Source organism: Emiliania huxleyi, assembly GCF_000372725.1.
Source record: "Emiliania huxleyi CCMP1516 unplaced genomic scaffold EMIHUscaffold_35, whole genome shotgun sequence".
Taxonomy (NCBI): domain Eukaryota; phylum Haptophyta; order Isochrysidales; family Noelaerhabdaceae; genus Emiliania; species Emiliania huxleyi.
Genome location: NW_005199363.1, coordinates 513,879 through 536,494, shown reverse-complemented (window position 1 = coordinate 536,494; position 22,616 = coordinate 513,879). Strand labels below are relative to the sequence as shown.

The window sequence follows — 22,616 nt, the reverse complement described above, 5'->3', positions numbered from 1 at the left end:
TATCCAGCCTCTCTCACATTGCACGCAGAGACCTGTGTGGTGGCGGCGTGCCGTCCTCCCATCCCTCCTTGTCTTGCGTGTTTTCTTTCTGCACGCAGAGAGTTCCATGAAAGCTTTGCTCGTATTGATCAGCACCGCCTGCGCCGCGTCGGCGCTGCAGCTGCAGGCACGACCGCCGGCGCCCCGAACCCGGCTGCGCGTGCTGGCCGCGCCGCGGCTTGCTGAGTCCGCCGAGCCCGAGTCCACGCCGGCGACACCCGAGCCGCTCACAATCTCGGATGAGCAGATCGCTGCAGCGGCGCGGGCAGCGTCGGAGCCCGGCGCGGACCCATTTGCGGGATTCGAGTGCGCTCCGCGGGGAGTATAGTGAGGGGTGGCGCTAGCGGCCGGCGCACAACTGCGGGTGGCTCGCACTTCGGTCTTCGCTCCCGACCGGCGCTCTCACTGCTCTCCGGTTGCCCGGGCGCAGGACGGCGGAGCCGCCTCGCGAGGAGGAGCCCTTCGACCCGCGCATAATTATATACGTCTCGCTGCCCGCGCTCGTGCTGGTGCGGGTCTCACCGCGCCCCCATGCCGCTGTCTGTCCGACTAGCCAGCCGTGCGCTCTCGCGCAAACTTTCGCGGGAGCTCCGCCTGGCTCCGCAGCAGCACCGATCCGTTTCCCACCCACACCAGCAGCTGTGGGTGAGGCTGGGTCCATGCCAGACACAACTCCCTCGCCCGCCGGCCGCGCATCCCCGTCCCCCTCCACCCGCTCAAGACGGATCCCGTTCCTCTCTCTCTCAGGGCGCGCAGCTCTTCACATCTGCAGCCGTGAACAGGCAACCTAACTTGTCCGATTTCTCTCTAGGGCGCGCAGCTCTTCTTCACCTTCTCGCGCGACATGCTCGCGGGGGACCAAGTCGGTCCGGCGGTGATGGACGCGATGTGAGGCACCGCGAGCCACCCCGCTCTGGCGTCTGTGTCTTCCGCAGTCCCTTGGCGGGGAGCAGCACTTGCGATTTGGCGGGGAGCGGGAGGGACGGAGAGTGTGTGTGTGACGGGCCCCTCCCCCGGCCGTCTCTCGTGCAGCTAGCTCCTGTCTCTCTGTGTGTGGGGGGGCGGCGTCCATGATTGCGTGTGGGGAAAACGCTGCTTAGTGGCACATGAGACATGTAGAGGATTTTGAGACACGCGTAAGCTCGCGCGCGCACACGATCGGCCGAGACCCGAGTCTCGCGGCGCGCGCAAATCGCAATAAAGAGGCCCACACCGAGAAACCGGCGAAACCGCCGGAGCTCGCCGCCCGCTGCGGGGAGGCTGCGGCCTCCGCGGGCCCGCGCTCGGGGTTCAGGGCCGACAGGGTCGACGCTCGCCCCCGCTGGCGGCTAGTAGCCGGTGGCAACCCCGCGCGACCCGCGCGCCCGTGACTGCCGTGCCCCACTCGCTCCCGGCTCGCCGCTCGGCACTGGCCGCGCGCCGCAAACGCCACAAGCCAGCGACGCCCCTGCATGTTGACCCCACCGAGAGAGCCGGTCCGTGGACTCAAGTGTCCGTGGACTCAGTGCAGCATTCTCCGCCCGCCTCCGCCTCTACTCTTCTTGCCGCCAGCCTTGCCGCCCGCCCCCACGGGCGGCGTCTCCGTGAGCTGGCTCTCCTTGTGCTGCTTGGCGTGATGGGCGAGCCGCTTACTCTCTCCGACCGGCCTGCTAGGAGTATGTGCGTTCCTCTTCTCCCGCTGGATGATGCGCTCTCGCAGCCTGGTCGCATTCCTCTTCTCCTGCGCGTTCTTCTCCCACTTGGCCGCCGCCGCCGCGTCCGCCGCCTGCTCCGCCTCCGCCGCGCCAGGGTCCACCTTGGCTGGGGCGTCCACCTGCGAGCCGAGCGGGTCCCACTTCGCCATCTTGCGGAGCGTGGCGACCTAAGGCAAGGTAAGGTAAGGTAGACTTCTCCACACACACGAGGTGGTGGGGCAAGGGGGGGCGACCCTCGCGTCTCCACGTCTAGACGACAGGAGCCCCACGGCATTGAAAGTGCAAGGCCCAGTGCGCGTGGGTGAGCGGTGTGTGTGTGTGTGTGTGTGTGTGTGTGTGTGTGTGTGTGTGTGTGTGTGTGTGTGTGTGTGTGTGTGTGTGTGTGTGTGTGTGTGTGTGTGTGGCGACCTTCGCCGCAAAGCCCCGCGCCGCCGTCAGGTGCGTGATCGCATTGCCGGCCGAGTACGGCAGGTGCGCGAACAAACTGCGCGGCGCGAGGGCGACGGCGTCGCCGCCACGGATCGGGAGGCGGACGTAGCTCGCGCGCGAGGAAGGGCCGACGGCGCCGGCCCACGGGCAGACCACAGAGCTTCGCTTCTGCAGCTTCCACATGGCGCGGATCTGCTCCTTGTGCGCCTGCGCCTCGGGCTGCGGGGTGTGAAGAGACGCTGCTCACAGTGAGAGGCGTGCAGACAGCTGCTCCTTGTGCGCCTGCGCCTCGGGCTGCGACGCCCAGTCCGGGCCGGCCGGGTTGTACTTGTTCCTGCCCTCGTACCGTGCCGTGGACCCAAGGAAAGTACCTAGCCGAGGTACAGCCGAGGTACAGCCGAGGTACAGCCGAGGTGCGGCCGAGGTACGGCCGAGGTGCGGCCGAGGTGCAGCCGAGGTACAGCCTAGGTACAGCCGAGGTACAGCCGAGGTACAGCCGAGGTACAGCCGAGGTACAGCCGAGGTACAGCCGAGATGCGGCCGAGGTGCGGCCGAAGTGCAGTCGAGATGCAGCCGAGATCTGTGGCGCTGTCTCACGGTTCCGCAGGACGGCCGAGACGATCGCGTCGTTGAGCAGGGACTGGTCGTCCGAGTTTGCGTAGTACGGCGGCCTTGCGAACGGCACGATCCGCGCCACAATCTCCGGGTGGTTCTGCAGCAGCTGCACTCTCCACGCGACCTCGTCGAGCAGACGCAGCGCAGACATCGAGCCGGGCCTGCGTGCTGAGTACGCCAACCTCAGGGCGGGAAGACGGTGTTGTGCAGAATCTTCAGAGCACCGCGTGAGTACGAGGGAGGAAGATGCAGTGAATAAAGCTGAGTACGGCTGAATGCGGCTGAATGCGGCTGAATGCGGCTGAAGACGTGTCCTCTCGAGCGTTGGTTGGAAGACAAGAGCACGTCTTCTGCTTCTAGCGAGCCGGGCCTCGCGTAGACGACGCCGGCGTTGGCGATACCCACGTCGCGCATGATCACCAGCGACGCGTCGCGCATCAGCCGCAGCATGCGGAACGGGTCGTGCCTGGTCACAGCCAGGCGCGTCTGAAGAGACGCCGCTGCCGCACCAGGCCGCAGCGACGCGGAGCGGGGCGGCTCGCATCCAGACGGTGTCAGTGTCGGCCTGGAGCACGGCGTAGCCGCCCTCGACGAGCAGCGCCATGTACTTCTTCTTGATGTAGTAGAAGCGGAAGCGGAAGTCCCAGAACTTGCGCAGCGTGATCGAGTCCGCCGGCTGCCGCCGAAGCATGCGAGAGCTCCAAAAGCACGGCCCGTAGAGCACAGCGCGCAGAACCTCGCAGGTCTGCCACCCGTCGGCGAGGAGCATCACGTGCCTGCGCAGGCCGAGGGTGGCGAGCGTGACGAGGCTGTTGTTGGTGACGGAGAGCGAGTTGGCGTCCGAGCCCGTCGCCATGAAGATGAGCTCCTTGTCGCCGTTGGCCGCCCGGCGCGCAAGCGACGCCGCAGCGGCCAGCAGCGCTCCCGGCGCCTCGAGGTCGCCGAGCGGCCAGCCCGTGAAGGGCTGGCCCTGGTTGTGGTGGTGCCGGGCTGAGGCGCCACCCGGGCCGGGGCCGGAGCTGCTGCTTGGAGGCACTGGGTCGGCTGCCAGAGCGACCAGCGCCGTCAATAGCGACATGAGCAGCGGTTAGCGGCGGCTGTTTAAGACGGAACGAAGTGGAGCCCGCAGACGACACCGACCCAGACGGCACCGGCAGGCACCGAGACTCGTCAGACTCGTAGGACTCGCCGTGAGTAGCTGGTGTCGTCGACGAAGTTGGCAGACGTGCGGGGCCAACACTTGAAAAAGAATTCATCCCGCGGCCGCCTGTGCGACTGCAACGAATTTATTCTTTCTTTTTGCAACGAAGGACCGCTCGCAAGGGACCATTGGGTTTGTGCTATTAACAACGTAGGCGCTCTCAAAAAAAGAATTTTAGATTCAAAAGAATTCTTGAAAGAAAGAGATTCACTTACTCAGTCTCACACACCTCCTAGCATGGAGGACGGGCCCACACGCACACACACGCTGCACACGATTGGCTCGGGAGCCGACACGAGGCACGCTGTCACCGGCCGTAGCACTGGGTCCGGAGCTCCGGACTGCCTGAGGGAGGGTGTAGAGGATGTAGAGTGTAGAGCGCTGTAGAGCTGTAGAGATGTAGAGCGCTCTGGAGCGCTGTAGAGCTGTAGAGCTCTACATCGGCTGCGTGACGAACTGCCTCCGTTGTAGAGCGATGTAGAGCGCGATTTTGTTGTAGAGTTTGTTGTAGAGGCTCTACAGCCAAACCGCCGGGAAGGCAGTGACTCAAAGAGGTCGAGTCGCACTAATGGGGTGTCTCCGAGCTTACTGGAGCTCTGATGGACGGCCCTGACTATCCCTGACACACAGAGAGTCACTCTGACGGCACACAACACCCTATAACTGCGTCATGACCAGCCTGCCATGCGTCGCCGGTGCCGCATTCGTCGCTGTGCTTCTTTAGCAGGCGGTGGACTGTCGGCTGCGAGGACGGTCGCATTTGCGCGAGGCGAGGCGAGCATTGCTGCGCGTTGCATGCGCCATGACTCGCGCCAGCGCGTGCGGGAGCTCCTGGCTGAGCGTTGAGTCCAAGCAAGTTGCGCTGGCCACGATCGCTACGCCGAGCCGAGCTGACGCGCCCGAGGCGCTGGCCAGTCGCAGCCGCGAGGCATGCCACAGCAGCAGAGGCACCTGCCACCCATTGGGCGGGCAGACAGAAGGCCAGGGCAGCACTGGCAAGTGCAACGCGCCTCATGTCGGAGAGCGACCGTGCCTCGTTCGCCGCTTATGATGTAGAGTTTGTTGTAGAGATTTCACGTTGTAGAGCGCCTCTACATCGCTGTACAACGCAGGCACTTCGTCCCGCGGCGGATGTAGAGCTCTACAGCTCTACAGCGCTCTACAGCGCTCTACATCTCTACAGCTCTACAGCGCTCTACACTCTACATCCTCTACACCCTCCCTCAGCGGACTGCTGGACGCACAACACACAGCTCACAGTACAGCTCTCCTCACGAGGTGGCGCTATATAGTGGGGTTCGCGGGGACTGGCGCAGGAGAAGAAGGTGGAGGACAAGGGACAGGGACACAGAACTCACGAACATCCCATCCCGCGCCGGGGGCGGTGGCGCGCGCGGATCCGCCGGCAGAGCCTTGAGCCGCACGTCCGCGATCCGCGCCGGCTCTCAGAAGAGATCCGGCGCGGTGCTGACCGCGTCCTCGCAGCGGACCACCGAGTTCACGATGATGTCCGAGGAGAAGCGGTGCAGCTGCGGCACAATGCGGTAGACGCACAATGCCGCACTGCGGCTTGCGGCACTCCTGCTGCAACGCGCGCGCGGTGGTGAGGAGAGTGCGAGCCCTTGACCTGCTGGAGTCAGTCCATCGCCCGCGCATGCGCGCCAGAAGGACGTCTTCGGAATTCTTTCTTTCTTAAAAGAAAAAGAAACGCGCAGGGTTGACGCAACCCAGTGGTCGCACGGCGGCCCAACCAGCGGACCTTACCTTCCGGTCCTCTCGCTACAGCCCCACCCTCTCGTCACGCCCACCGACATGCGGGCTGCGCTGCTGGCCCTCTTCATCCCGGGCGCATTCGGCTGGTGGCTGTGTCCTTCCGTTCCCAGAGAACGCCAGCTCGGTGCGATGCTGGCGACGCTCAACCGCACCGCCGAACTCGCCGCCTCGCCGCCAGACCCGATCTTTGGAATCTGGTTTCTGAACTGGCGCCACATGGTAGGGCATGACACGCTCTTCTCCGACGGGCTGATGGCGCTGCTGGAGCCAGAGGCGTGGAATGCCACCTCCCGTGTGTACTCGCTCCGGCCGCTCAAGTATGACGCTTGGACGGTGAGCGCCAACCTGCTGGGGACCTTTGACTACGTGACGCAGTACAACACAGGTGTCCTCCAGACGCGCGAGATCCACTTTGGAGACCAGAACGAGATCACCTCGATCACGGACGTCTCATGGAACGGGCGACGCAGGCTGCAAAAGTGGATCGCGACACCGATCAACGCCACTGAGGGCACCTTCGAGCGGTGGAACCGAGTCGATGGCGCTGGCGTAGAGTCGGCGACAAGCGTTTCAGATGGCGGGTACGACTATACCGGGGTCAAGCTCTACGACCGCTCGGGCGCCTACCCCTCTCACATCGCCGAGTGGCAGCGTGACGCCTACCCAAGGGTGTATGACTGCACTTGAGAGGCGCTGCCCGGCGCCGCCCGAGACACTGTGTTACTACAAGTATTACTAGCGGCAGCGGTGTTGAGTACCGGATCTGATTGTTGTCTTCTAAGACTGAGGGCGCGCACATCCCTTACCGCGCTTACGTGGCTGGGTTCACAGCGATTGTAGGAAAATGACGAAAATGCTTGCTCTCGACCGGATGGGCGAGATGATGGTGTTTTGCTGCAAGGGCTGGCGAGAGCGGGCCAGGAGCGGAATCGACGAACTCCGCCGAAACGCCGCGGACGCGCGTTTTGGCAATTGGATCCATTAGATACGTCCGTCCGCTCTCTTCGGCAAGCCCGCCCCCTCTCGCGCGCATGTCGAGCAGCGAGTCCAGCAGCGAGTCCAGCAGCGAGTCCGCTGAGGAGACCATGCAGGGTGCGTACGAGCACCTCTGGATGATCGCGAGCCAGACGGATGGCCTCGAGACTGACATTGACTGGGCGGACGCTTTCCGCTGGAATGACGCTAAACTTGACGCAGCGGCGCTGGCACTCTACACCGTTGCCGTCCACGTCGACGTGGGGGGTGACGACCGATTTCGGGCAGCTCAACAGAGGGCCGAGCGCCGCCTCGCCGTCAAGTTCGTCTCCGAACTTGAGAGGGCTCACAGTGGAGGTCGCAAACGCAGACGCTAATCCCTCCCTGAACCCTGGCGGCTCACGCCACTTTCCTGCGGTTCACGCAGTCTGGGATGCGAGGCTGTGCCTCTCCCTGGCAGATCATGCCATTCTCGCGGCTCACGCGCGCGGCTCACGCGCTTTCGACCCGCGCTTAGCCCCATTCTGGTGGGGCAGTGCGGGTCGGAGGTCCTCCCGGCTCATGCCACTCGATTGCGGCTCACGCAGTCCGGGATAGGAGGCGGTGCCTCTCCCTGGCAGATCATGCCACCCTTGCGGCTCACGCACTGGCGACTCACGCCTCCCGTTGCGGCTCACGCAAGCGCTCACGCCATCCTCGGCTGCAGCCTGGGTGCCGAGGCGGTGCCCCTCCCCCTGGCTATAGGGGATTCGAGGCGGTGCCTCTCCCTAGAGGAACGGGATGCGAGGCGGTGCCTCTCCCGGGCGGTTCGGTCGGCTCACACCGAACGCGGCTCACGCTGAGCGGGGCGGATCACGCCCCATCGCGGCTCACGCACTGGCGACTCACGCCTCCCTTCGTTGCGGCTCACGCAAGCGCTCACGCCATCCTCGACTGCAGCCTGGGTGCCGAGGCGGTGCCCCTCCCTGGCTATAGGGGATTCGAGGCGGTGCCTCTCCCTAGAGGAACGGGATGCGAGGCGGTGCCTCTCCCGGGCGGTTCGGTCGGCTCACACCGAACGCGGCTCACGCTGAGCGGGGCGGATCACGCCCCATCGCGGCTCACGCACTGGCGACTCACGCCTCCCTTCGTTGCGGCTCACGCAAGCGCTCACGCCATCCTCGACTGCAGCCTGGGTGCCGAGGCGGTGCCCCTCCCTGGCTATAGGGGATTCGAGGCGGTGCCTCTCCCTAGAGGAACGGGATGCGAGGCGGTGCCTCTCCCGGGCGGTTCGGTCGGCTCACACCGAACGCGGCTCACGCTGAGCGGGGCGGATCACGCCCCATCGCGGCTCACGCACTGGCGACTCACGCCTCCCTTGCGGCTCACGCAAGCGCTCACGCCATCCTCGACTGCAGCCTGGGTGCCGAGGCGGTGCCCCTCCCTGGCTATAGGGGATTCGAGGCGGTGCCTCTCCCTAGAGGAACGGGATGCGAGGCGGTGCCTCTCCCGGGCGGTTCGGTCGGCTCACACCGAACGCGGCTCACGCTGAGCGGGGCGGATCACGCCCCATCGCGGCTCACGCACTGGCGACTCACGCCTCCCTTGCGGCTCACGCAAGCGCTCACGCCATCCTCGGCTGCAGCCTGGGTGCCGAGGCGGTGCCCCTCCCCCTGGCTATAGGGGATTCGAGGCGGTGCCTCTCCCTAGAGGACGGGATGCGAGGCGGTGCCTCTCCCGGGCGATTCGGTCGGCTCACGCGGAGCAGAACGGACGGATCGTGCCCCCTCGCGGCTCACGCGGTGGGGCTCATGCTATCGCGGATCACGCGTGGGAGCGCGTCGGCGTTCACCGGGAGTCTGTTGCAACGCCGTGCCATCAGCAGGCCAACGCTAGTCCACCGACTCTCCGGACGGCGCGTCCTGAAGGGCCTCAACTCTGTCACCGGACGCGACCGGCCTCAAAGGGGTCTGAGAGGTCCGGCCTCTTCGCGTACGGCGATTCTAAGCCCTCAATACAAGCATGAGCTCCTCTCCCCCTCGGTCTGGGAGCTAGCCCGACAAACGGCAAAAACTGCTTGCTCTCGACCGGATGGGCGAGATGATGGTGTTTTGCTGCAAGGGCTGGCGAGAGCGGGCCAGGAGCGGAATCGACGAACTCCGCCGAAACGCCGCGGACGCGCGTTTTGGCAATTGGATCCATTAGATACGTCCGTCCGCTCTCTTCGGCAAGCCCGCCCCCTCTCGCGCGCATCCCACCGTCCAACCCCTGCGCCTCCTTTTGTGTGTGCGAGTCCGGGGGGGTCTGAGAGGTCCGGCCTCTTCGCGTACGGCGATTCTAAGCCCTCAATACAAGCATGAGCTCCTCTCCCCCTCGGTCTGGGAGCTAGCCCGACAAACGGCAAAACCACTTGACGGTCGCGGCCTTCCGACTCGCGCCTCCGCCTCACTGGCACTATTGTAGCCCTGGCCGGTGCGCGTGCTCAGTTGAAGTTCCGGAGTGAAAATTCGAACGCGTTCTCTCACGGTGACAAAAAAATGTCCACCTCAGAGGCACCTCCGGAGGCAGGCCGCCGCACGCCGGCGACACAGCTCCAGCTGTCGAGCTGACCCGCAGCTCCTCTCAGAGCGGGAACTGTGACGAAAGTTGACTGAGGCGGTTGTCAGGAATCATCATACGGATCACATGGTGGCTCTCTCATGACGGGAGACCGCCCGACCACTCCTGGGTGGCACTGCCACCGGTGTCGCTCGACGTCCTGTCGACAGCGTGCCGACAGCGACACAGACCATGTGGGACGCGTCGAGTATCGACCTCTACTGCTTACCCAGCCTTCGAGTGTATCCTGGCTGTGGTCCCACACCCACTGGTGTCCATCTCAGAGACCGCAGGAGGTCATGAGGGTCGATGGGAGTGCGCCAACCCCACAATGCCTAAAAACCCAGCCCAGTACGATGTGCGACGCCTACACTCTACTAAACAAGAGCGACACACACGTACGACACAGGCTGGCACACAGTGCTCTGCTTGACCCTATAATGTACCCTCTCACACAGGCTCTCGCATGTGGATGGCCCCGCACGCATGCGTCACGACTGAGTCACGTCACACGCGCAGAGGGGAGACGTATGGACGCCCCGCTCTGTCTCGGAGCATACGGGCGATACGTAGCTGCACACAAATAGACGTAGTCCTCCTCAACACCTTTGCATAGCAAGCTATTGAACAAGCCTCCCAGAGGGCGGCGGCGGCACGGGTGAGGGCCGGCCACGACGCGGCCGGTCGCGGAGAGGTACACTGCACGCCTTTCCGCAGGGCGCGATGCGACTCAAAGATGACAGCGCGCTGTCGCTAGCGGCCAAGCGGCTCTGTGGTGAGCTCAAGCAGAGAGAGCATTTCCGCGGTCGAGAGGTGCTCGCCGCTGCCAAACGCAAAGGCGTGCGGCTCGGCGTCCAGCCGCTGAGGTGCCGGCGAGTTGATGGTCGTCTCCGTCTCCGACCCCAAGTCATCGCACGCCGTGCCGACGTCGAGCTCGTCGAGCCAAAGGAGCGGGAGCTCGGCGCCAAAGTCGTCCGTGTAGAAGGTCAGCGCGGGCGAGCACGGGTCCGCCTCGCTATCGACCGACTCACTCTCGACCGGCTCGCTCCTCTCGGGCTCGCTGCTCGCGGGCTCCGCTGCCGCCTTTTTCGCCGGTGGCTCGGCCGCTGACGGCGACGTCGTATTGACGGGCCTCTTTCGTTTGTGCAGCCGCTGGCGGCGGTTCTGAAACCACACCTGCGCCATCGGTTTCGAAGGTTCAGACGCTGCGTGGAGCGGGCGGTCCGCTCGCAGCTCGCGCCTGCACTTGGCGCGGCTTCAGGTTGCACTCCTCCGCGAGACGTCGAGTGAGGAACGAATCGGGCGTGGTCTTGAGGTCGAACGTGGCTTCCAGGACGGCGCGCTGCTCCGGCTTGAGTGACCTGGTGTAGCGAGGAGGGCGGTGGCATCAGTGGTCAGCGGTGGCGAGGGCGGTGGCGTCGAGGGCGGAGGTGGAGTGGGCGGTGGCGGAGAGATGGTCCTTGTCGATGGTCGCATCGGTCTGATGAGCAGGAAGGTTTGCCGACAAGGCACAAGCGAGAGGAAGCTCTCAAAAAACGAGCTTCGGCGCCAAGTGTTCGGAAGGTTGGGGGCCCGATATGCAACAGACGCGCCGCCGCGCCCAAAGCCCCCGACATGAACGCGTCCCAAAACGAAAAAAAAGGCCGACGAACCCCGGCGCCGTACGCAAACCAACCCCTGCCTAGACGAGTACAGCTAAAGAGAGTACCCGGGGCTCCCCACCCATCAACCCCTGCCTAGACGAGTACAGCTAAAGAGTACCCGGGGCTCCCCATGCGGGAGGGGGGCCGTGAACATCTTCAGCTTGTGAGCCAGGAAAAGGGATGTACGCAAACCTACCGTCCTGGACGCGCCTCTCGCCACTCTCGGATCTGCCTGCGCAGCATGTGGTGCGGGAAGAGGCCAGTGTTCTCGAGCTCCGCGCCCGTCATCGGGCTCGTCGACTTGGTCGCGAGCCAGCGCTTCATCGCCGTCCGCTCGTAAGCATGCCCGTCCGCCGCCATCACCGGATCGCTCATGACCTCGGTCGTGATCGGGCAGATGAAGTCGGCCGGCGGCTCCTCCTCCTCCACCGAAGGTGGCCTCTCTGCAGCCAAAGAGGACGACCCCTGCTCGTCGGGCGCCCGCCTCTCCTCCTCCAGCCTCGCGCTCACCTCGAGCGCCGCCGCCAACTCCGCCGCCTCCGCAGCCGCCAGCGCTGCCTCATCCTCAGGCTCACGCGACGGCCCAGCGCCGCCCCCGCCGCCCTTCCCCTTCTTCTTCCCCTTCTTCCCCTTCTTGCTCTCCTTGGCGCGCTCCCCCTCCTTCTCCTCCTCTTCCTCCGCCAGCAGCGCCTCGGCATGCCGCGCCGCCTCCGCCTCTGCCGCCGCTCTCATCTCCGCCGCCGCTGCCGCCGCCACCGCCGCCGCCGTCACTCCCGCCGCCGCCTCGCCCGAGGAAGCGCCACCCGCGACGGAGGTGGGCGATGCCTGCGCGTGTGAAAACTTGGGGCTCACACCCGTCTGGTTGTAGAGCAATGGACCCTTCACCTGCGCGCACACCTGCTCCACCTCCTGGATGCTCGCCGCGCCCTCGACGAAAGCCATGTCTGCGCCGGCCTCGAGATACATATTCACCCGGTCGACGGCCTCCTGCAGCGCCACCGCCTCGCGCTGGCTCGCAGTGACCTCCGCGATGTGCTGCCGGAAGGCCTCGACGCACGCGCTGTGGCCGTCCTCCTTGGCCAGCCGCAGCGCGGACTTGCCGTTCCCAGAGCGCAGTGCCGCGTCCGCCCCCGCCTACAGCAGGCGGAGCACGACGGCGGGGTGGCCTTGGCCGGCGGCGTACATCAGCGCAGTGCCGCCGTCGCTGTCCTGCTTGATATTCGCGCCGCGCTGCAGCAGCAGCTCGACCGCCCGATCGCGTCCCTCCTGGGCGGCGGTCATCAGCGCGGTGCGGCCGTCACTGTCCTGCAATTCGATCTCTGCACCGCGCTGCAGCAGCAGCTCGACCACCCGCTCGTGGCCGTTGTCGGCGGCGCGCATCAGCGCGGTCCAGCCTTCGCTGTCCTGCGAATCGACCTCCGCGCCGCGCTGCAGCAGCAGCTCGGCCGCCCGCTCGTGGCTGGAGTAGGCGGCGTACATCAGCGCGGTACAGCCTTCGCTGTTCTGCGAATCTGCCTCCGCGCCGCGCTGCAGCAGCAGCCCGCTCGTGGCCTTCGCTGGCGGCGCCCATCAGCGCGGTGCCGCCGCTGTCCTGCAATTCGATCTCTGCACCGCGCAGCAGCAGCAGCTCGACCACCGCTCGTGGCCCTCCTGGGCGGCGTACATCAGCGCGGCGCCGCCGTTCTCGTCCTGCTGGTTGATCTCTGCACCGTGCTGCAGCAGCAGCTTGACCACCCGCTCGCGGCCGTTGTTGGCGGCGTGCAGTAGCGCGGTGTCGCCTTTGCTGTTCTGCAGTTCGACCTTCGCGCCGCGCTGCAGCAGCAGCTCGACCACCTTCTCGTGGCCGTTGTCGGCGGCGCCCATCAGCGCGGTGACGCCGTTGTCGTCCTGCTTGTTGACCTCCGCGCTCATGGCAGAGAAGAAAAATCTCGGGCGAAAAGAAACCCGCGGCATCGTACAGCTGCGCTTCGCGTCCGACGGCGCCTTCGCCGGACACGACGAGGCGCAGCCACAGCATCCAAGCTCCAGCATCCACGGAACAAGAGATTAGCGCAGCGGCAGCATGACGGCGGCCTCTGACCTCCTGGAGGCGTGCTTACCGCTCCGCCGGCGCTCCTACGCCACCACTGCCGAGGCTTATCGGCAAGCGTACACTGATGTGGCAACCACGCTCCCGCTCTTTCCGCCGCCTATGCGGCACATCGATCGACCGCTACCGCCCCACTCCGCGACGGCACCCTTTCTGTGCACCTCGGGTGGTCGTCTCGAGCGCGGGACGCCCGACGACGTCGATGAACTGCTTGCAGGCTACCTCGTGAGTGGAGTGTCGCCCGCTGCGCCCAACATCGACGTGGGAGGCGAGACGGTCGAGGTTTCGTCCAACGGCCAGGCGCGCCGCGCGCTTGCGGCAGCCTCGGCCGAGGGCAAGAGCTATTGGGCCGCGTGCCGAGCGCCAGTCGAGCACCCGAGCTGGTGGCCGGTGCGAGCTGGCGCCAAGGCCGTGCCCGGGTTCGAGCACCTGATCTGCGGCGAGGGCGCCTCGGGCATTGGCATGCACCGCGACCGCTACCGCGAGGCTGAGCAGCCCGATCGACTCGTGTCCACCTACCTCAGCTTGAGCCGCGGGAGGAAGCACGTCCTCCTTCTCCCGCCGACGGACGAGGGCGCGGCTGTGGCGCAGCAGCTCGGGGGCGAGGGGTGCGACGACGCGTCCGGTGAGAGACGCGGAGGAGGGCGCTCCTGACGCCGCGCTGTGACACCGCCGCCCGCCGCTCGTAGGCCGCGCCAGCTCTCAGCGAGCCTGCTTCCCGCTGCTTCCGAGCCCCGACTTGCTCGAGCGCGTCCTCGCCGCCGGCGGCTTCTGGTTCGACCTGGAGGCTCCGACCTCCGCGGGCGGAGAGGCGCTCGAAGGAGAGGAGGAGAGCGAGGTGGAGGGCGAGGAGGAGGGCGGCGAGGAGGTGGGCGACGAGGAGGAGAGCGATGAGGTCCTCTGCCTCTTCATGCCCGCTGGATGGTGGCATTGGCTGGTCGCCGACAGCGAGTGGCACGTTGCTTGGTCGGGAAGCTTCTTCCCCACACAGGGTCGGGCAGCGGGTGGTGGCGGAGAGCGGGCGCGGCACCCGGCCAGGCGCAGCCGAGCTGCGGCGCGCAACTCGGAAGGAGCCGTTCGGAGGGAGCTGGACGCACTCAGCGTAAACGACAGGGGAAGGCCGCCAAAGCGTGCCCCGCGCTGGTCGCGCGGATTTTAAAATTTGGAATGTTTTTTTGCATTTTTTGGAACAACGACGCGCCAGGATTTTAACATTGGAGCACTTGGTCTTGGCATGTCTCTCTCCCCTCGAAGCAGGGGTCCTCAGAAAAGTGTCGCCACCAAACTTGCGACGGGCAGGCCAATGCTGCTCCTGCTCGCCGCGATGGGCACGGCTGCCTCTCCGGATTCCGAACTCGACCTGTTCCGTCGAGCCGCTCCCCTGCTGTCTCAGAAGCGCAAGGGCGGCTGGAACGCTGAGGAGAAGTGGTCAGCTCTATGCTTCTCGTGGCTGAGTGACGCCGGCGAGAACGCAAGCCTCAGCGACGGTCCCCTTGCCCATAAGAAGAAGAAGACGGTACAGAAACAGATCGAGAGGTGGAAGGCCGATGAAAGGTTCGCGGACACGATGTCGCTGATGGTCGATACACCGCCGAGCGAACGGCCGAGTCTCATTGCTCAGATCCGGAAGGTGAGCACCTCCGAAGGTCGACGTGCACTGGAGCAGGAGGCAAACGACGAGCCGAACGGCGCGGGTAATTGCAGTGTGGACGACGCGGTGCTGCTTACCCGCGAGAGCGAGTGGCTCGCCCAGGCGCCTATACGTAAGCGACCTACGTGCGACGCCAACCCTCACAAAGCGCGGCCGTGTTATAGGCGATGCCGCTCACCGCCAAGCACGAGAAGGCGCGTGTCCGAGCTCTCGTCTACGGATTGCACAGCATGACGGAAAGCCGGCGAGACTGGACTGTCGAAGCTGACCTCGCGAGTGAGCGCTCAACACAGCCCATGCCCCGCCTCCTTTCTTCTCACCACTCTCCTTGCCCACCCGACGCAGTCCTCGTCAAGGTCAACGGCAGTGATGGAGACGTGCGATCTGCTGTGGAATCACTGCCGTGCAAGGAGCATTTCCGCTACTACACGCTACTGCGTCTTCTGCCTCCCGACCTCTGCAACGAGTTCTTTCCGACGAAACAACTTCCATCCGATGCGCTGCCGCCTCGAGTCCTCATGGGCAGGAGCCTTCTGGGCAAGCCCGTGATGCGTCTGCCATACGAGGGCAGCGCATTCATCGAGGCGGACGACGGCAGCGGCAACCTGCCTGAATACGCCGACATATCTCTCATCTCCGAAACCAAGGCCGCCATCTCTATTCCGTTCGAGTGGCCGCTCTGCATCGATCCGACGCACATCATCACGAGCGACGGATCACAGGTCATCTCTCCCTATGCAGTCGATGATGTGACGCGGGACACGCGTCTATCCGAGCTGCAAAAGGACATCTCCGTCTTCGCATCTCGGCGTCTCCACCGCCGGGTCAGCTCTGTCGTGCTCTTCGAAGAGTGCGGCCAGTCCGACCACGAACCTGCCGTGACGCCGTGGTGCGACCCGAGCGCGACTGCCAGAGAGGTCGATCTCTTCAACGTCGCGGCGGGGGACCGGCTGCGTGTCTACATCGTAGTCGATTCACTCGCCGCCGTCCCTGAAGACGAGCCATTCTGTCCGATCGTTCCTCAACAACCTGTCCCACCGCCGCCTCCGTTTCCGCCGTGCGCCTGCGACCGCACACCAGCGCTGCCGATGCCAGCCTCGCCAGAAGCTCCGCCACCAATGCCGCCACTGCCAAACATTCCCACTGCCGACGCGTTGCAACGAGCAAGAGCCCTCGTACGTGACGGCGCCGGAACCATACGCGGAAGGAGCCGTTCGGAGGGAGCTGGACGCACTCAGCGTAAACGACAGGGGAAGGCCGCCAAAGCGTGCCCCGCGCTGGGACCGCGGATTTTAATTTTTTTTTCTTTTTTTTCGGGACAACGACGCGCCAGGATTCGAGCAAGACTCCCTTACCACTGACCCGACGCTATGGATGCCATGAAGTCGGGCGCCGAATCCCTGATGACAAAGGACAACATGGACGCGGGCTTCGAAACGGCCGAGGCAGGCCTCGACAAGATGGACGCGATGCTCGCGCAGAATGGCGGCTCCGTCGTCTCGAAGTGCGAAAGCACCTTCGGGCCGCAGGCGGGCGCCTTCTGCAAGACGCTCAAGAACGGCTGCGACGCGATGCTCTCCTTCGGCAAGAATGCCTTGCCCAAGGTCCAGGAGCAGGCCGACTCGATGGCCTCGCGTGACTTGAAGATGCCGCCCACGTGCAAGAAGCCGCCCGCCAAGTACGTCGCCCAGCGGCGGGAAGAGAACGCCTTCGTGCAGAAGATCGCAGAGTAGGCTCGCGGCGCGAGGCTGCGCCCAATCGGGCGGCGCTCCGCTGTGTGTATGAAATCTGGCCTGTCCATCGCGTTTGAGCGAGTGCTAGTCCGTGTGCGCACTCGCTCGGTTGCCTGTGGTGTTTCTCCGCCTCCACTATACGTACGGTACTACATGCAGGAAACTCGAGCTACGCCACTGTACCAAAGAACGGCTTCCTACAGTCATATGCCTACGGCGTCTGGAGGTGGGGGTGGCCACCTCCGCGCCGTCTGTGCCGCCGCCGCCGCCTGCGCCTGCGCCGCCATCTGCGCTCCCCAGGCGGCCGCCGCCGCCGGCGTGATCACACCGTAGGAGGGGGGCAGCTGCGTAGCCGCCAGTAGAGTCCTGCTGGTCTCCTCTCTTGATTAGTGTCATAAGTGTGGCTGGTGTGTGTCAGAGCCTGACAGCACCCCGACAGCACCACCTGACAGCACCTGACAGCAACAGCCCAACGTCTGACAGCAGCAGCAGCCTGACAGCTCCGACAGCTCCGACAGCGTCTGACAGCAACACCCGACCGAGCTCCGACAGGCGACAGCACCCGACAGCTACAGATCCCCTCGACTATCAGACACGCACCCCACAGCACCCGACAGCACTGACAGCACCTGACAGCACCTGACAGCTGGTCTGACAGAGGCACCTGACAGTGCCTGACAGCATGCCCGACAGCCCGACAGATCACCTGACAGCACCTGACAGCCTGTGACAGCCAGGGCTCAGCGCGCCACCTGCTGTGCGTCCGGTGGTGCCGTCCACTCGGCGGGGTCGCAGCTGCCTCTGGAAGGCACCGAGAGGTACAAAATGGCGCAAATGGAGCGGCCGCACACTGCTCGGTACCCCCCCTGCACATCTAAAGCCCTGCCCGACCCCCCCCCAGCAGCAGAGCTCTGGTGCTGGGGGGGTCAGACCCCCCCCCCCCCTAGCAGCAGGGATGGCTTTAGATGTGCAGGGGGGGTACCGAGCAGTGTGCGGCCGCTCATGGTCAAAATCAAAGTTTTGCAACGCGAGCTGTGCCACAGTGAAATGGAACTAGCCATACCGCTCCGTCACGGCTCACGCGATCAGCGTCGCAAGTGAGAAGTGTACGTGTGCTGTGTGATGCGAGGTCGGCGCTGTGGCCTGCGCGCCGATTCGCGCAGATTGACTGCGCCCCAGGACTGACGTGACTCGTGAGCGTCGCCGGGCGCCGTCAGCGTGAGACTGAGTCTGTGTGAGACTGCACGGGCCATAAAGAGGACGCATCCAAACCGCCGCCTTTCGACCGCCGAAAAGTCTCCCACTCTCGCGCCCTCCCCAAATCTCGAGTCCTCTCTCTTTGTTACATACACATAAAATAGACAAAAACGCTGCCCGGGTATTCGAAGAATCGTAATATTATACTCATACAACCACGGGCACGGCGCGCGTCGAGACTCGAGTGACGCCATGGTCACGCCGACGTCGCTTCCAGCGGCACACCGGGCTGTTGGCCCGCCACTCCTCAAGCTCCGCGGCCGAGAAGGCGAAGCCGGGATCCGGCTCACCGCCCAGCTGCGTCACGACGAAGATCATCCCGTACGAATGGCGCGAGCATTTGCGCGCGTCGCACGAGCCCGCGACGCAGCGAAAGGCCACGCCGTGCCGGCGCGCCATGATCTCGACATGCGCGCGCCCCTCGCCCATCTCGAGCGGTTCACGCCCTCCCCACCCGCGCTGCACGGCGAGGCCCAGCCTCCAGCTCTCCACTCTAGTTGGACCGTCGGGGATGGTTACGACAGCAGCAACGACAGCAGCAACGACAGCAGCAACGACAGCTGGTGACAGCTGGTGACAGCTGGTGACAGCTGGTGACAGCTGGTGACAGGTAGGTGTCACTGTCGCTGTCGTTTGCTGTATGACAGCTGGCAGCTGTCATGACAGCGGCTAACCGTCATGACAGCGGCTAACCGTCATGACGTGAACTCTCCATAGTCTCTGACTAATGTCGCACATGTTATGTTGGGAGACTGATGGGTCGAAAGCACAGGTCGTCAATCGACACGTCGCGCCTTTGCCGATTCTCACACCGAGGTTTCTTGGGTGGCGCGGCCCAGTCTTCACAACGAACCTGTTCGTAGCTACCAGTAGGTAGCCGGCCAGTCCTCGGAGGAGGGCAACTCCGTGCACTGACCGTCGGCCGCCAGAAATTACGCCTGCGTGGATCGGCGATGCTTCCGCTCGCGGCCATCGCCAAGCTCTCTCTCCTGCTGGCCCTGCCCGCCACGCACGCCGTTGCCGTCTGCGGCGTCGACGTCCCTCACGCCAAGGTGAGCCCTGCGAGCCGCGCGCTCGACAGCTCCGACTGGCCCGAAGCCTTTCCGTACACGGCAAAGGATCTCACGCCGATGATGGCCGGCAACGACGGCTTCTTCTACTTCTTGCCCAAGTTTGTTCAACACGCCGGCGAGGAGTGCCGCGACTCGCTCACACGCTTCTACGAGGCGGTGCTTCCGGCGAGCGGCGAGGGCGACGTGCTCGACCTGTGCTCGTCTTGGACGTCGCACTACCCATCGGGTTGGAGGCCCTCGCCGCCTCGCCGCTGCGTCGCTCTCGGCCTCAACCCACTCGAGCTTCTCGCCAACCCGAGCAAGACGGAGTGGCGCGTGCAGGACCTCAACAAGGACCCGCAGCTACCGTACGCAGACGCCGCCTTCGACCTGGTCACAAACTCGCTGTCGGTCGACTACATGACGCGGCCTCTCCAGACTCTGTCTCGAGACAGAGCACCGCGACCTCTCCCCACAATGAGTGGCGGACTCGTCCTCGTAGGCAGCGCATCTCTTCTCACACCACCGCGAGCGTATGATGAATGGCCCGTGATGAATGGCACATGACGTCTGCCATTAGGCCGCTCGAGCTCTTTGAGGAGACGCACCGTGTCCTGCGGCCGGGCGGGCTCGCTTGCATGGCCTTCACCAACCGCTGCTTCCCGACCAAGGTGACACACACTTGATGACTAATTACGTTACTTGCGGCCATGGCCAACCGCTGCCTCCGACCATATGTTGCGTGATTACTCTTTATTATTGATTTCATGTTCTCCGTGGGCATGGCCCTCACCAGCGGCTAAATCGCGGCCGCAGGTTGTGCCGATCTGGACGACGCCCTTCACCGAGGCTGCCTGTAGCCGAGACACGCCGAGAATCGCCCATGTACTCGGGCCGGGGAGAGAAGGCGACGGCGCATCAAGGCTGAGAACGGTTGATGCCCCATCCCAGGCGAGCCACGCGAAGATCGTCGGCGCATACTTTCGCTACTCGGCCGATTGGGCGGAGGTGGGCGTCGCCGACGTGAGCCCCGACGGCTGGGTGGGGCAGCGGGACCCGATGGTGGTGGTGGTGGCGAGGAAGCGGGGTTGACACGCGTCATGTACTGCTACGGTACCTTGTAATGTTTATTTACACTTATGTCTCGCTGTTTGCACATGTGCACGCGTGCGGACGCCGACCGGAGATACGCTATACGGCAACTCTTGTGGCTAGTTCCATTTCACTGTGGCACAGCTCGCGTTACAAAACCTTGATTTTGACCATTTGCGCACTATTGTACCTCTCGGTGCCTTCCAGAGGCAGCTGCGACCCCGCCGAGTAGACGGGCGCACACAGCAGGTGGCGCGGTGTGCGCCCGTCCACTCGGCGGGGTCGCAGCTGCCTCTGCGCGTCCTGGGGAGGTACATTTGTTGCGCACCGGAGACGACTCGACGCCGCTGAGATCGGAGATCAAGCTCTGACAGGTCACACGTCGCTCCTTTGACGCCGACGTGACTCGCCCGTACAGATCACATCAGGACACGGGCTCGACGCGCTCGGTACGACGCCTGCGACCCGTCTCGGGTCAGGTGGCACGACGCTCATCGCGCCTGCCAGCGCTGCCGTACAGGTTGCCACGACGAGGTCGAGCACGCTTCTATACGCTCGCCCAGCCTTCCTTTCCATCCCACTAGGCAGCCTGGGAACGGTGATGGTCAGAGGCAAAGCCTACGAGGGGTGGTGGAACCACATGTCACGGCTACTGACGGCTCGACCCCACGATAGCCTCCGAAGGCTGACTTTGCGGCACCATCATCGGACGATGTCGACGAGTTGGGTCGCTCTCGCGGTAGCCAGATGACCTCCCATGCTAGTACCATCGGCTAGGGTCGCAGGAAGCGCGGGGGAGGGCGCTGGGAGCAACACGGAGCTCCGTTGGACGTTTTCAAGATTAGCGTGTCAGAGTGAAATGGAACTAGCCTGTAGTCGTCAGTGTAACCGCCGATCCATGGCGCGCGTAGCTATGACAGGGACCGCGGCCGCGGACCCGGTGGCGGACGGGGCTGGCGCGCAAGCGCCGGCCACCGTCGTACTGCCGGGGATGCGCAGCGGACCCTGGAATCGCTCCGATCGCGCGCAACTGGAGGACGCGGTGGGTGTCGCACGGTTGTTCGGTGCGTCGTGTGTCAGGCTGATAAGGCCTGGCTACGCGACCATCGAGGTCGACCTGAAGCACGAGAAGGCCGCGGGCGACCGCGAGTCGGTGAAGGTGGCGGAGCGCTCGTACATCGAGCGCACCGCGCCGAAGAAGAAGGAGCTCACTGATGAGCAGCTTGCGGCTCGAACCGCGTCACGCAAGGCCAAGAAGATCCGGCAGAAGGAGCGCCGGGCGAAGGAGGCTGGCGAGCGCGCCGCGAACGAGGCCGAGAACGCGGAGCGCCCGCGCGCGCAGCTGCGCGAGAACATCGAGTACGTGATGGCCGGGCTGCGGTCTGCAGCTGCGCAGGCGCGCAGCCAGGCCGGGTCCAATATAGGAGTCGAATACTCGCTGCCCCCGGAGAGGGACGACGGGTATCGATGCGGCCCCAGCAAGGTGTACGCCACAGTTCCCCAGGGGACCGTGGCGACGACGGTCGCCCCGGACTGGCTCGCGAACGAGCTGGCCGGGCGCGGCAAGATTGATGCGGCATGCCGCGACCGCATGGTCATGCACCTGATGACGGCCGCCGGCGCCTCGGCGCCGGCCGACGCCGTGTTCAGGTTCACGGCTGGCGAGGCAATGCAGACCGAGGACGACGACGAGGACGCCGACCGCTCCGAGGAGTATTCCGACGACGACGGGAGGGCGTCCGACTTGTAGCTGGCCTCACCCATATCTTACCCTCTGCCCCCCCCCTCCTGCTACCCCCCAGGCTAGATGGAGTAGTCACAGATAGCCCCACACAGCCCCTTACCCCGGGTACTACCCCTTCACCCTCGCCTCGCTGTGTTTCTGAACACGTAGACGACCACGCTGTGGGGGTTGTGTTATAGGAGTAGGAGTGGGGTGCAGGTTGCTCACCCACGGCACCGGGCCGGTGCTTGCACTTTGAATGCCGTGGGGCTCCTGCCCGTGTCCGGGCGTGGAGATGCGAGGGTCGCCCCCCCTTGCCCCACCACTTTGTGTGTGTGGAGACGTTTACCTTACCTTACCTTACCTTTATTCGTCCTAGCTCAAGACACACTCAAAAACACAATCCCCCCCCCCCCCCGCGCCCCCCCGGCGCCCCCGCGCGCCCCCCCCGCCTTCCCCAAAGCCCAATAAAGCCGTATTGCATAACGAGATACCGCGGGGTCGGCGCACATACGGCTTTAAACCGTAATCCGTGAGGCTCGATCTAGTTCCATTTCAAAGTGGCACATCTCGCGGGCGTAATTACAAACCCTTGATTTGACCATTTGCTAGGGTTGTCAAACGTTAACTTTGAGCCTAACAGTTGCACTATTGTTGGCTGAAATCCTCAACGTTGTTCAAGTGTTCTCCCCAGCCCAAGCTGTTACTGTTTGTTACTGTTGTTACTGTTGTTCAGTGGTCAGCAAGCAGAAAATGCCAAAAAACCCGGGTAAAACCCGAAAAACCTGGGTTTCCCCGGGTATTTTCGGGTATTACCCGCACTGGACGCTGGAGATCGTCGTGGGTCACTGCCAGGCCTTCCTTATTGTTGTTCAGCCGGCCTAACGTTAGCTACTGTTGTTGGGGAGCCCCACTGTTGTTCTGTTGTTACTGTTAACACTAGCAACACTGTTCAGCTCTTAACGTTTGACAACCCTACCATTTGCGCCATTTTGTACCTCTCGGTGCCTTCCAGAGGCAGCTGCGACCCCGCCGAGTAGACGGTTGCACACAGCAGGTGGCGCGGTGGCAAC

General features: G+C 64.5%; 6 protein-coding genes across 6 annotated transcripts; 5 read left to right on the top strand and 1 right to left on the bottom strand.

Annotated features, from left to right (window-relative positions):
• Positions 1–106: 106 nt before the first annotated feature.
• Positions 107–1,172, top strand: EMIHUDRAFT_421620 (hypothetical protein; the record flags this gene model as incomplete). Its single annotated transcript, XM_005772911.1, has 3 exons — positions 107–345; positions 470–548; positions 851–1,172. 3 exons carry the CDS (start codon positions 107–109, stop codon positions 929–931), a joined length of 399 nt encoding a protein of 132 aa, XP_005772968.1. The 3' UTR covers positions 932–1,172.
• Positions 1,173–5,730: 4,558 nt separating this feature from the next.
• EMIHUDRAFT_450965 (hypothetical protein) lies at positions 5,731–11,321 on the bottom strand (the record flags this gene model as incomplete). Its single annotated transcript, XM_005772910.1, has 4 exons — positions 5,731–6,566; positions 9,659–10,479; positions 10,544–10,664; positions 11,143–11,321. 3 exons carry the CDS (start codon positions 11,319–11,321, stop codon positions 10,057–10,059), a joined length of 723 nt encoding a protein of 240 aa, XP_005772967.1. The 3' UTR covers positions 5,731–6,566; positions 9,659–10,056.
• A 3,017-nt stretch (positions 11,322–14,338) lies between these two features.
• EMIHUDRAFT_208442 (hypothetical protein) lies at positions 14,339–15,982 on the top strand (the record flags this gene model as incomplete). The annotated part of the gene is made up of 4 exons (XM_005772909.1): positions 14,339–14,752; positions 14,851–14,962; positions 15,032–15,702; positions 15,851–15,982. The coding sequence occupies 4 exons, from the start codon at positions 14,339–14,341 to the stop codon at positions 15,980–15,982; spliced, it is 1,329 nt and encodes a 442-aa protein (XP_005772966.1).
• A 45-nt stretch (positions 15,983–16,027) lies between these two features.
• On the top strand, positions 16,028–16,625 carry EMIHUDRAFT_435860 (hypothetical protein). Its single transcript, XM_005772908.1, has one exon. It carries the CDS (start codon positions 16,057–16,059, stop codon positions 16,417–16,419), a length of 363 nt encoding a protein of 120 aa, XP_005772965.1. The 5' UTR covers positions 16,028–16,056; the 3' UTR covers positions 16,420–16,625.
• Positions 16,626–18,670: 2,045 nt separating this feature from the next.
• On the top strand, positions 18,671–19,856 carry EMIHUDRAFT_435859 (hypothetical protein). The gene is made up of 4 exons (XM_005772907.1): positions 18,671–19,156; positions 19,309–19,399; positions 19,545–19,577; positions 19,680–19,856. The coding sequence occupies exons 1-4, from the start codon at positions 18,807–18,809 to the stop codon at positions 19,818–19,820; spliced, it is 615 nt and encodes a 204-aa protein (XP_005772964.1). The 5' UTR covers positions 18,671–18,806; the 3' UTR covers positions 19,821–19,856.
• Positions 19,857–20,718: 862 nt separating this feature from the next.
• On the top strand, positions 20,719–21,570 carry EMIHUDRAFT_208438 (hypothetical protein; the record flags this gene model as incomplete). The annotated part of the gene is made up of 1 exon (XM_005772906.1): positions 20,719–21,570. The coding sequence occupies one exon, from the start codon at positions 20,719–20,721 to the stop codon at positions 21,568–21,570; it is 852 nt and encodes a 283-aa protein (XP_005772963.1).
• Between the last annotated feature and the right edge of the window lie 1,046 nt (positions 21,571–22,616).

Bases quoted from the DNA above. Each gene is read 5' to 3' on its own strand.
- EMIHUDRAFT_435859 (XM_005772907.1), top strand. From the start codon at position 18,807: ATGATGGCCGGCAACGACGGCTTCTTCTACTTCTTGCCCAAGTTTGTT. The intron at 19,157-19,308 runs GCCTCTCCAGAC...GTCTGCCATTAG, and splicing joins TCGGTCGACTACATGACGCG to GCCGCTCGAGCTCTTTGAGG. The intron at 19,400-19,544 runs GTGACACACACT...TCGCGGCCGCAG, and splicing joins ACCGCTGCTTCCCGACCAAG to GTTGTGCCGATCTGGACGAC.
- EMIHUDRAFT_435860 (XM_005772908.1), top strand. From the start codon at position 16,057: ATGGATGCCATGAAGTCGGGCGCCGAATCCCTGATGACAAAGGACAAC.